At 36.1% G+C, this 12905-nt stretch overlaps 1 protein-coding gene across 1 annotated transcript in view; it reads left to right on the top strand.

Moving 5' to 3' along the window:
- Positions 1–12905, top strand: part of LOC591493 — a 56641-nt gene that overhangs the window by 29476 nt on the left and 14260 nt on the right. Inside the window, exons 26-35 of the mRNA XM_030997083.1 lie at positions 613–744; positions 1458–1517; positions 1708–1767; positions 2118–2177; positions 2386–2445; positions 2961–3020; positions 3429–3488; positions 4642–4701; positions 5687–5746; positions 7154–7260. Coding sequence (XP_030852943.1) covers positions 613–744; positions 1458–1517; positions 1708–1767; positions 2118–2177; positions 2386–2445; positions 2961–3020; positions 3429–3488; positions 4642–4701; positions 5687–5746; positions 7154–7260 — 719 coding nt within the window. The remainder of the gene's footprint in view (positions 1–612; positions 745–1457; positions 1518–1707; positions 1768–2117; positions 2178–2385; positions 2446–2960; positions 3021–3428; positions 3489–4641; positions 4702–5686; positions 5747–7153; positions 7261–12905) is intronic.

Raw genomic sequence — 12905 nt, forward strand, 5'->3', positions numbered from 1 at the left:
ATAAAGACCGATTTGATTAAAACCAATCATTACACTCTCTCTAAATTAGTAAAGCAGAGTGAAACTTATTAGCACTATTTTCGTGAACAAATCTGCAATTTCTTGTTGATTTTTCGTTAACAAATTTCACAAAATTTCATTTAACTTTTTTTTTAAAACTATTTCTTTCAAATCTATGTCGACCACCCTTCCTGTATACATTTCCTCACTCTTTCAGCAACAGAGAACATCCTATTCCCTTAGGTCTTCATCAGCTCCTACCTTTGTCATTCCCAAATCCCGTAAACAGGCTGGGTTTCAAATCCTTTCAGTCCTTAGCCCCACGTCTCTGGAACAAACTCCCCTTTTTCTTAAGAAACAGTACTTCACTAGATTTCTTCCAAAAAACATCTGAAAACTTACCTGTACAACTCCTCTTAAATTGTCGAAAGTCTAGGAGAGCAGCGCCTTGTAACCTTTGGAAAAGGCGCTATATAAATCTAATTATTATTATTTATTATTATTTAGATAAAAGTAAATGTTGCCAATTTAAACAGAAAAGCTGATTTATGTAGATCTTTATAAAACTCTTAACTGTTGTTGGTGAAGGAAAAAAATGTTTGCTTTTCCTAGATATTAATGAATGCTCTGCAAGTCCATCTGTCTGTGATTCTGAAAATGGAGTGTGTACGAACTCAATGGGCTCTTACAACTGTTCATGTACCCCTGGATATGAATTAAGCACTGATGGTATTACGTGCAATGGTAAGGATGCAATTTCAAATCAGAGTCACCTTTTGGAGATACTGGGAATTTAGATCCAATTCTGTTCATGTTGTCGTTCATGAAAAAGAGCAATTTAATTAAAAGTAATCATTTAATTTCCTAAATTAGCAATGTCGGTAGGGATGTAAAGAATTTGAATTGATTTACAGAGATTGTAGAGGGGTTCAACAAAGTTGTTTCCACACAGACTATCATTTCTGCATTCAGAAAATAAAGAAAGATAATATTTTTAAAGATTTTGTTAAATTTGTTGTCTCTCAAGATTTGTGAACTTTGGCCACACCACTTACAGGTGTTTGATTAAGAATTAGAAGGATTGTTCAAGTTTAAGTAAAAAAACTTGGCACGGCAAGAGTAAGAGGGCGATTTGACAATGGGACTTTACCCCATTTGTGTGAAAAGTATTGGAGAGATATTGAGAAAATTATGAATGTTTGAAATATGAGATCACTAAGTCTATGCAAACCTCAAATTGGCCATTTGGTCGGTGGATTGTGATGTATTCAAGATTTACAATCAACTGCAAAGAGCTTTGTCCTTACAGGACAATGTTGCTTCAAAAGCTAACTTACAATTGTGTAATAAAATGTATTTATCGTGGAAAACGATACTGTATAATTCAGATGTAAATGATGTGAATAAATAGTTTTGTATTATGTAGAATAATTATATTTTGGGGGTCTCTTTTCCAGTGACATCAGGTGCCACAACCATGCAGCCAGAAACAACACCTAGTGCCACCTCACAGCTTGGTAAAAGAATAAGTTTAGTAAACACATTTCACAATAACCAGTGTCTTAAATGATTAGTACAAAAAATGAATCAAGTAATGATGGCATTCTTGCCGTCAGTAAAGGTTTTAATGAATATGAATTTGAAACCATGTGAATATATGGTGGTATATACTGTAGAATAACTATACCTTCTTTGTCTGTTTTCCAGTTTCACCAAGTGCCACATCCATGCAGCCTGAAACAACACCTGGTGCCACCTCACAATTTGGTAAATGACTGATCAGTACATATAATAAATCAAGTAATGATGGCATTCTTGCCATCAGTAAAGATGTAATGAATTTGAATTTGAAATCATGTGAATATATAGTGGTGTATAACTGATCAGTACAAATAATAAATCAGGTATTGATGGCATTATTGCCATCAGTAATGATGTAATGAATTTTAATTTGAAATCATGTGAATATATAGTGGTGTATAACTGTTCAGTACAAATAATAAATTAAGTATTGATGGCATTCTTGCCATCAGTAAGGATGTAATGAATTTGAAATCATATGAATATATAGTTGTGTATAATGTAAAATAACTATACCTTCTTTGTCTGTTTTCCAGTTCCATCAAGTGCCACATCCATGCAACCTGAAACAACACCTGGTGCCACCTCACAACTTGGTAAAGGACTGATCAGTAAACTAAAGGAATAGGTTTAATAAAAAACTATCACAATTATCAGCGCCTTGACTGATCAGTCCCGCAAATAAATCAAGTAATGATGGCATTCTTGCCATCAGTAAAGGTTTTAATGAATATGAATTTGAAACCATGTGAATATATGGTGGTATAATGTAAAATAACTATACCTTCTTTGTCTGTTTTCCAGTTCCATCAAGTGCCACATCCATGCAACCTGAAACAACACCTGGTGCCACCTCACAACTTGGTAAAGGACTGATCAGTAAACTAAAGGAATAGGTTTAATAAAAAACTATCACAATTATCAGCGCCTTGACTGATCAGTCCCGCAAATAAATCAAGTAATGATGGCATTCTTGCCATCAGTAAAGATGTAATGAATTTGAATTTGAAATCATGTGAATATATAGTGGTGTATAACTGATCAGTACAAATAATAAATCAGGTATTGATGGCATTATTGCCATCAGTAATGATGTAATGAATTTTAATTTGAAATCATGTGAATATATAGTGGTGTATAACTGAGCAGTACAAGTAATAAATCAGGTATTGATGGCATTATTGCCATCAGTAATGATGTAGTGAATTTTAATTTGAAATCATGTGAATATATAGTGGTGTATAACTGATCAGTACAAATAATATATTAAGTATTGATGGCATTCTTGCCATCAGTAAGGATGTAATGAATTTGAAATCATATGAATATATAGTTGTGTATAATGTAAAATAAATATACCTTCTTTGTCTGTTTTCCAGTTCCATCAAGTGCCACATCCATGCAACCTGAAACAACACCTGGTGCCACCTCACAACTTGGTAAAGGACTGATCAGTAAACTAAAGGAATAGGTTTAATAAACAACTATCACAATTATCAGCGCCTTGACTGATCAGTCCCGCAAATAAATCAAGTAATGATGGTATTCTTGGCATCAGTTAGGATGAAATGAATTTGAATTGATTTACAGAGATTGTAGAAGAGGCCAAACAAGCTGTCTCCACACGGTAATGATGGCATTCTTGCCATCACTAAGGTTTTAATGAATTTGAATTTGAAATCATGTGAATATATAGTGGTGTATAACTGATCAGTACAAATAATACATCAAGTAATGATGGCATTCTTGCCATCATTTAGGATGTAAGAATTTGAATTTGAAATCATGTGAATAATTATAGGTGTATATAATGTAAAATAACTATACCCTTTGTGTTTGTTTTTCAGTGTCATCAAGTGCCATAACCATGCAGCCACAAGCAACACCCAGTGCAACCTCACAACCTGGTAAAGGAATAGGTTTAGTATTAAACAAATTTCACAATTACGGGTGTCTTGACTAATTTGTACAACAAATGATTCAAGTAATGATGGCATTCGGGGGATTAGTAAGGATGAAATGAATTTGAATTGATTTACAGAGATTTTAAAAGAGGCCAAAAAAGCTGTCTCCACACAGTTTACCATTTTTGCATTCATAAATTTAAGAAACCATGCTTTTTTGAATTATTTTAGATTCTTTGTCTCTCAAGATATAATGTGCTTGCATGAATATCATAGGAGTTTTAACTCTTGATGTTACATTTATGAGAGCCTAGTAATGTATATTATTGATGTTTTGTAAACTTTGTCTCAGGCCTCAATCTACATGTAAACTAAACAAATATCCCTGCTGAAGGAAAATTGGACAAATAATACATTGAATTAGATCGTTTAGGAAATAAATGAAGCGTTCTTAATATCTAAGATTTATTATATTGTGATATATAATTTTGTTGTCGTGCAAACTGCAAACTTTGCTTTTGGTTATCCTCAACGGTATCATTTATTACTTGTAAACAAATGATAAATTAACATGAAAAGCACTAAACAGATACTCACTTTTTCACAATAATGATATTTAGTGTGGTTTTCATTAGAATGGTAAAATATCTTTACTACTTTTGCACACATAATTTTATAATATAAGACATAGTACATGAAGCATGGTGGAGTTACCAAAGTTCGCAAAGATAAATCATATTAAGAAATGTGTTTTTTTTTCTACACACATTTATGTAGTTCAATCTTTGCCTAATGGTCTTCAAATTTTCTTACTAAAAATTGGTGTAATTAGGAAATGTTTCGTGAAAAAAATACGAAATTATCGCGATCTAAGAATTCGATGTCGGACAAGAATGCGCTGAAACTTGCGAAAAAAGCATTTAAAAAAACGAGACTCTAATTCTCGCACGGCAGTTTACAGCTTATTTGTCACAGAAAGCCATCATTTAAATATATGATAATGGCCTGTTTTGCGAGGCAGAATATCATAGCTTACCTGTGTAATAGAAATGAAGTCATCGTGGATTACAATATTGCGAAATTCAGATGTTGATTATGTAACAATGTACTATTGTATTATGTAGAATAAGTATACCCTTTTGTGTTTCTTTTCCAGTGTCATCAAGTGCCATAACCATGCAGCCAGAACCAACACCTAGTGCCACCTCACAACCTGGTAAATGAATAGGTTTAGTACTAAACAAATTTCATAATTACGGGTGTCTTGACTAATTAGTACAACAAATGATTCAAGTAATGATTGCATTCGGGGGATTGGTAAGGATGTAATGAATTTGAATTGATTTACAGAGATCGTAGAAGGGGCCAGACAAGCTGTCTACACACAGTTTTCTATTTTTGCATGAGAAAAAAAAGAAATACGTGCTTGTTTGGTTTCGTTTAGATTGTTTGTCTTTCGTGATCTGTTGTGCCTTGCAGTAATATCAAAGGAGTTTTAACTCTTTACTTGCCGATGAAACACTTATGAGAGCCTAGTAATGTAAAACGTTGATGTTTGGTATCATATATATTTTGTGTAAACTTTGTCTCAGCCCTTAATCTGCATGTGAGCGAAATAAATATCCCTTTTGAAGGAAAATTGGACATATATACATTAATATAAATTATTTGGACCATTTAATGAAGCATTCTTAATATCTAAGTCTTACTTTATATTGCTATATAATCAGTGGCGTAAGTGGCGTACGCAGGATTTTTTTCAAGGGGGGGGGGGGGGTTTAACATTTTGAAATTTGGTCCCAAAAACTTCGCAATGACTCAGCCAGCCGCTGAATAAGCGGAGGGGGGGGGGGGTTAACATTTTGAAATTTGGTCCGAAAAAATGACTCGGTAAGAGGACATATTTTATTGGGGGGTCCCGAAATTTGAAAATTTGACCCTATCAACTTTTTTTTTTGTATTTCAACAACAACAAAAAAAATCAAAAGTTTTGTTTTTCTTCTGAAAATCATACACATAAAAAACTCAAGGGGGGGGGGAGGATTTAAAATTCGATGTCGGACAACAACGCGCTGCAACTCAAGAACATAAATCATTGAAAAATCGAGGAGTATGATATTGCAAAATTCCGGTGTTGATTATTTACAATTTAGTATTCTATTATGTTGAATACAAGTATTCCTTTTGTGTCTCTTTTCCAGTGTCATCAAGTGCCACAACCATGCAGCCAGAAACAACATCCAGTGCCACCACGCAATTTGGTAAATGAATAGGTTCAGTAAATTTATTTCACATTACCAGTGTCTTGACCGATTCGTACCAAAAATTACAATAAAAAATGAATGTCTTTTTATTGGAACAACAAGTTGTAAAATCAACAGGGGTGATTACAGTTATAATTGAATATGGTACTTTGATTCAATGTATAATAATTTGCATCTGCTCTTTTTTTTTTATTGAAATGAAAATGACCTTGAACCGGAACTTAGTTAATATGCACTAACTGACTAATGGGGGAGATTGTATTGATGTTGTAGTCGAGTGGTCCAATCACTTGACTTGAAGTCTGAAGGTCATGGGTTCAATCCCCGGCCAGTATTTTTGGCCCAGAGCAAGGTATTACATCTGCATCGCTCCCTTTCACCCAGTTGCTAAAGGGTAGTTTGTAAAGGTCAATGTAAAAAGGCGACTATATCCGAAATGATTCTAAGAGAGTGGACGATGTGCACTATAATTTGTGAAAGAGTAATTGCATCCAGTGACTGGGGTAATGATACTGTAAGCGCCTAGCTTGGTCGGTTGGGTCTGGGGTTATGGTCTTGGCTACAATTTGGTTTCAGGTTAGGTTTATAATAAAGGATGGGCTATGGTTAAGGTTGCAGTTAAGGTTTGGGGGCAATTATTATGATGTTGATGATTGTGATTATAATTATTATTATTGTTATCATTATTTCCCCTAAAATCATCATTATTCATATTTTTAATGGGCAATCCAACCCTTGTAATAATTGTATTCGTAAACAAGCAGTAAAATAACAGAAACAGAATGGCACAAGTTTGAAATAAATCGGACCAATAGTAAGAAAGTTTTGAATGTTTAAAATTTGAGATCACTAAATCTATGCAAATCTCAGTTTGGTGTTTTTATTTTTGGTGGGTCGATTGTAATGTATTCAAGATTTAAATCAACTGCAAAGAGCTTTGTTATTTTGGTAATTAGATTGTGACGTAGGACGTGGATAACTCTCAATTTACCATTGACCAAAAATATCACTAACTTCTGTTTTTCTCATAAGTTCCTTCTGTCTTGGGGCACTAGTCAAAATATATTATAGCTAGCATATTGTTATAGATCCTCTAAAAAGATTAGACCCCCCTAAACCATGACCTTTTGAAAGAAATAAGATTCATTCATTATATACGTAGGAACAAATTGGAAAGTAGTACGGTACTATCTCACATTGACATTAACGCTTTAGTCAATTTGAAGCGCCCTTACGTATAGTGATTACAACTTTCAAAAATCATAACTTTCTTATAGTTGGTCAGTTTTAATTGAAACTTTCATCAGTTTGCTTTCTGATTTTTCTGCTTTTGTTTAGGGTAGTTGTCTATTTGGGTTGGATTTCCCTTTAATATTGTTTAATGATTTCTTCATTCAATCACAGATGTTGGAATTGTCCTTGAGATCATCTTCGAGAACACATTCCAAAACGATCTTGCAGACCCATTGTCTACTGCGTTCATGAATTTGGCAAATGCTCTCTGCAACCGTGTAAGTCTTTTACAACAGTTTAGCATCTCAATTTCAGTTTAATTGTATTGTTTTATATTTCACATACATTTTACATTTAACAATAATTTCAAAAATCAAATGGTCCAAATAAAAATAAATCTTAATTACAGAGACAAAAAAAAATTAGTGAAATATGGAGTGGCTTTAATATGGAGAATACTATGCCTGTTTTATAGTTAATTTTACGAAAGGCTTTCCTTCTAAAGGGACGAGTAATTAATGTCAATCACAGCAATATAATTCGTTTAAAAAAGGCCAATATTAGAGTAAGTTCATTAACCCTAATCCCATTGGGTTATTTTGATCACTTGAGTCCATTGGGGGGGGGGGGGGCCTTTTTTGCCCCCCCCCTCGGATCTCGGCAAATAATGGACCAATTGACTTGAAAATTGGTACAGTCGTAAAACAAGTTGGGTAGAATAAAAATGTAAAAAAAATATAAAAAAAACTTTTATTTTTTTTAAAATAATTTATTCAAATTTTGAATATGCAAATTGTTGACGAATTTTGGTAAAAAATTTGGATTATCATCTGAAATCAGGAGAAATGACAGGATTTATTCAAGTTTTCTGTAAAAATACTTTCAAATGATGTAGTTCATTCATATCCATGTTTTGATAGTAGGCTTATATATATATATATATATATATATCACTAATGTGCATAAATTATGCAAATATGCAAATTAGTATTTCCTGATATACCCAATGAAAAAGATTATCTCATTGAAATGATATGAAATTTTGTGATAATTTGGAATGGAAGAAAAGGTAATGCAATTATCCTTTGAATATACAACAGCTGTCAAGTACTAAAACTACAAGTACAGTATTTCTTTGACTGTCTAGATGATAAATATGAAGTTTCATATCTTTGTGTTTTTAGAAAAGCTCGAGAATCAGGATATTTCCTTATTTCTTTTGTATTTCATTGTTTTTATTCTTATGTATTTTATTGTTTTGATTTGTTTTTGTTTTTGTTTATTTTAGAAGAATTTGTCTCTGAAGTGTTTGAAATAAACTTATAACAAAGAAATAATCAAAACTAGACATATAATACTTGTTTGGAACTTTTTTCGATACCAACTGCAGAACATCTCTCAGCAATGTCAATTGTACGTTTCGCATTTCCCTTTCCAGTGATGAAGCAAAGGCGACCTAAGACATTGTGTGTAGAACAAAGATCCATCAGATATACAAAGACGTCAGTGTCTGGAGAATAAACATCAATATCTATGATGTTCTCTGCTGCTTTTGAGGTAGCATCCAGTACATGCAATGGGATGAGTGTATCCGCTTCCTCATGTGTGTGATGGGTGAGTTCTGGATCAAACATATCTGGCTTGTTGGAATATGTAGCATTTCCGTAGACGACAACAACGTTCTTGCTACTATTTGTATACTCATGCAGAACAGCCTTTCCAAGATATTCTGTCAGTTGCGACTTGGTGTAGTTGTGAGACAGAAGAGTCTTCAGTGAAACGAGCTTGATGTTGGTATTGTCCTCGATATCAAACTTCACTGGTTCAATACCTGCAGTCCTTTTCCCTCTAGTCTGTGCCTTGAGGGAATCATCAATGTATCTATCAAAGATAACACGTGCTTCATCGTACTGGGATGCAATTTTCCTTATGCTCCTAACAAAAGCAGCAGCAAAGTCGGAGCAGTCAACCATTGATGGGGACTTCTTTATGGCCAGGGGTGGTATTCTGAACATTGTTGTAAGTTTTGTGTTATCTTTTGTTGTATCTTCCAGAGATAACACAGCGCTAATATTGTTGTAAGTTGGTATTCTGAACATTGTTTTATCCCTGTGTTATCTCTTGAAGGACCGCCTCTATCTTATCTTTGACCATTGATGACACGCCCATTTTTATGGACCCTACCAATCAAAATCTATTTTATATAAGCTTGATAAGTAGATCAACCAATAGGAATACTTTATGCCATATCTGAAGATGCGCCTAGCGCATATTAATCTTGGGCGTAATTAGTTATTTGAGCACTTATTACGCGCGTCATCATTATGCGCTGTTGAATGTGGATCATGAAGACAAATCGCGCTTTCACTGTATTGGTTAAGATGAGAGCATTAAAATAGTCCTATCCTAGCATGTAATATCTTAGAAAGTTCTCATCTGTGATGTTTCCGGTCAACACACAATCTTCTTCTAACTCGTCTATTGGCACGAAGTTGGTTCTGGACAAAAAAATATTGCCGCCATTATATCACCACGAAAGATACAACAACCCCCTACCTGTTGTAAATATTGTTGTAAATACCACGCAAGATAAGATAAGATAAAAGATACAACAACTTTCAGAATACCAATTATCTCGACATATTATCTCCCGTGCGCATATGCAAATGAGAATTAAATGCCACTTTATTAATAATACGCACAATTACAAGCGCACCAAAGAATGAGCGCAGGCGCGGCCAATAAGATGAGAGAAAAGATACAACAAAAGATAACACAAAAGTTACAACAATGTTCAGAATACCAACTTTATCTTATCTTCGAAGATACAACAATATTAGAGATAACACAGGGTTCAGAATACCGCCCCTGGACAACTGCCATGGCATCGATGATGCACAGTTTGTCTGTTTTCTTGTCTTCTCCTGATGTCTCTATGTTGGGTGAATCTTGCTGCTCATTGATCTGGTCTTCAGACTGACTATTCGGTTCAGTTCCATAGGTTTCTATGGCATGGATGAAAGAGCTTTTGTCTGATGGGATAAGGAGAAGGCCATCTGAGGTAAATAGCGACCTAGGAATGACAGAAAATTCATATTTTCCAATTGTGTCACCCAGTGAATGTATCATTCCAGGTCTGGACTGCTGAACAACGAGAAATCTTGCAAGAAGTTGGCGATCCTCTCTTAGCTTGACGAGCTTGGCTCCAATCTTACACTGTGTCTTCTTTCTGCAAGAGCTGAATGTCTTCAGTTTGGCCTTCCTCATTGGGTCCCAGATAGATTTCTTGGCCGATGACTCAACTATTCTGTCAGATACAAATTCTTGGAACATGATCTTTACCTTTACATCTCTTTCAAGAATGTCCTCCTTGAAAGCTTCAGGAACTTGCATGTTAGATACCATATTCATCAGCTTCATTGACCTGATTTCAAATGGATTGCCCTCGCAGTGTCGTATGATTGCTTTCTTGATTGTTGAGGAATTTCTGTGCATGCGAAGAGCCACAGAACCTCTGAGCTGATAGTGCTCCTTCGTAGTTTGAGAGTCATTGGTGGTACAACAGTAAGCATCTTGGAAGTCTTGAATGAGGATGACCAATTCAGGGGCAATCAGGAAAAACCTACCCAGTGCTTCTTCATTTTGTGTTATTCCAGTGATGCCGCCAGCTACTTTCACTTCCCTGATCAGCTGTTCCAATGTTTGGTCAACAAATAGGTTCGTGAATGGGATGCCAGATTTAGTGACCATGAAGTCCCCTGCCTTTAGTGCATCCCAAGTAGTAGGATCAGATGTCTTCAGCGAATGCATTTGAAGAAGGTAGATTGGCACGAGCCTAGCATACTTGTATAAGTCATGTGCAAAGTAGTACTTGACCTGCTCTTCCATGGAAGCGAGATGCAGCTCCCAGTTCCCCTGTCTGCTAGCTCGAATCACATGCAGTAAACTCTCAACTTGCTTCATGTAGTTGAGTAAGAATGTTGCCATCTCGTCATTCTCTTGGATGATTGTGGTTTGATAATGCTCTTTAATCATCGAAGTTACCTCCTCAAAAACCTGTTTAATGTCACTATCTCTCTCGTGTAACTTCTTACGAAGCTCTTCGCATTTCTTAATCATGCTGTCCAAGTGCTCATGATGTACTGATGCTTCAAACAGGAGATCATAGCACGCCATGATGTTGGTCATGTGGAATTCAATACCACGTTTGAACCACTTTCCAGTGAATATTTGGCAGATCGTTGAAGGGGAAAAGAGGCCTGCTTCAATGCTAATAGATTCCAAGCCACTGTCCTCGAGATATTTTGCAATTGCATGCAGTGATGCGAAGCAGGCATGGAGTTCACCAATTCGAAGAATCCAGTTCTTGTTCCCTGTGGAAGATTGAAGTTTGGTTGCTCTCTCATACAAATCAAGATCAAGGGTGATGACTGTTTTCTTATGAGGACCAACCACAGCAGCTGATATCCCTTGAGCAAGACTTAAGATTGTAAAGAGAGATGAATAGTCAGTGGGAGGTCGGCGTAACAGAGGAGCAACAATCGCACTCTTTGTCAAGGATTGATTTCCTTTCTGCTGTGCCTGAACGAGTAAGGAATTGGTGGCTGCCCAGGTTGGCACTACTGTCTTCTTCAGTGCTTTGGCTGATGAGTGTACACCAGGTCCTTCAGAAGTTTTAGTGCTTCCTTCACTTTGTTCAATTCCATGGACTCTGGAATTCCCACCTGAATTGTCTAGACTAGGAGTTGTCATTGCCATAGGCTGTTCAATATCCGAAACAAGGTAATGTTCAAAAGTTGCACCTGAAGTAACCGACTCCAAAGATTGCTCGTCCTCAGGTTGTGTATCACTGTTCTGATCAGAATGGACGTGGAGGCTAGTCTCATCATCACTTGATTGTTCTGTAAGCGGTGATTGACTATCAAGAGGCTCAGTCAGTTGAGAAATATCAATGTGTAGAGATTCATTTGCAGCTACAGGGTGTGTTGCACTTGAAGTTGTATTTGACCTTGTAGAAAAGGATGCCATGAACCACGCCTTGTCATACATCTCATTTTCGCTGATGGCATGCTGAAAGGAGCCAAACTCAAATGAACTGGCAGTGATTGTTTTGACTTCAAGAGATGTTGGATGCTGTAGTTTGATGTCTACATCAATGGGTTTGACATCGTCTGGAATCCGGAGTGGTTCACTGACCGGGAGACCTGTGGTTGAGTCACTATCCCCACCCTAGTTCTGATTGATTACCAGAATGGTACCATGGAGAGTGTTCTGACCATCGGCAGTGTTTTCAAGGAAGTCAATATTGTCCGCTGCGAAAAATAGAGACTTTCCTTTCTCAATGAAAGGTGGCAAACAAAACCCACCAGATGTCTCCATCCTTTCTGCAACTCCACTGGCAATCCGCATTTCAATTTGCAGCACCTTATCATACGAGCATCCAATGTTCAAATGGGATAGAAGATCAACTAGATCTTTACTTCTTGTCTTCTTGTGTACTGTGAGTGCCAATCCTACTGATAACGGCGTTTCATGCCTCCTTCTGAATTCGGCATCTGATTCTGGTGAATATGCTGCTTGACGGTCAGTCTTGAAGTTAAGCAACATTTGCTGCACCATAAGATTGACTGCTTTTCTTGATGATTGGCTACGTCTTCCCTTAATGCCTACGCATTTTGTGCCAAAGAGAACCCAACGAAGGAAACTGGTCAGTAGAGGAGGATGCTGAAATTCTGACATCGACTGGATACCTGTAAATTTCCATTTAGCAGATGAAGATGCAAGTGCCTTTCTTAGTATCGTAGCTGCTTCCTGAAGACATTCAACATCAGCTTCTTCTGTTTGTTGCTCATGAAGTTCAGAAACAGTTTTTCCAAGCAGCTTTTCACCTACGAGAAGTTCACTTTCATTGGCACGATGTGAT

Source organism: Strongylocentrotus purpuratus, unplaced genomic scaffold, assembly GCF_000002235.5.
Source record: "Strongylocentrotus purpuratus isolate Spur 01 unplaced genomic scaffold, Spur_5.0 spur5_scaffold_4, whole genome shotgun sequence".
In the NCBI taxonomy this organism is placed as follows: domain Eukaryota; kingdom Metazoa; phylum Echinodermata; class Echinoidea; order Camarodonta; family Strongylocentrotidae; genus Strongylocentrotus; species Strongylocentrotus purpuratus.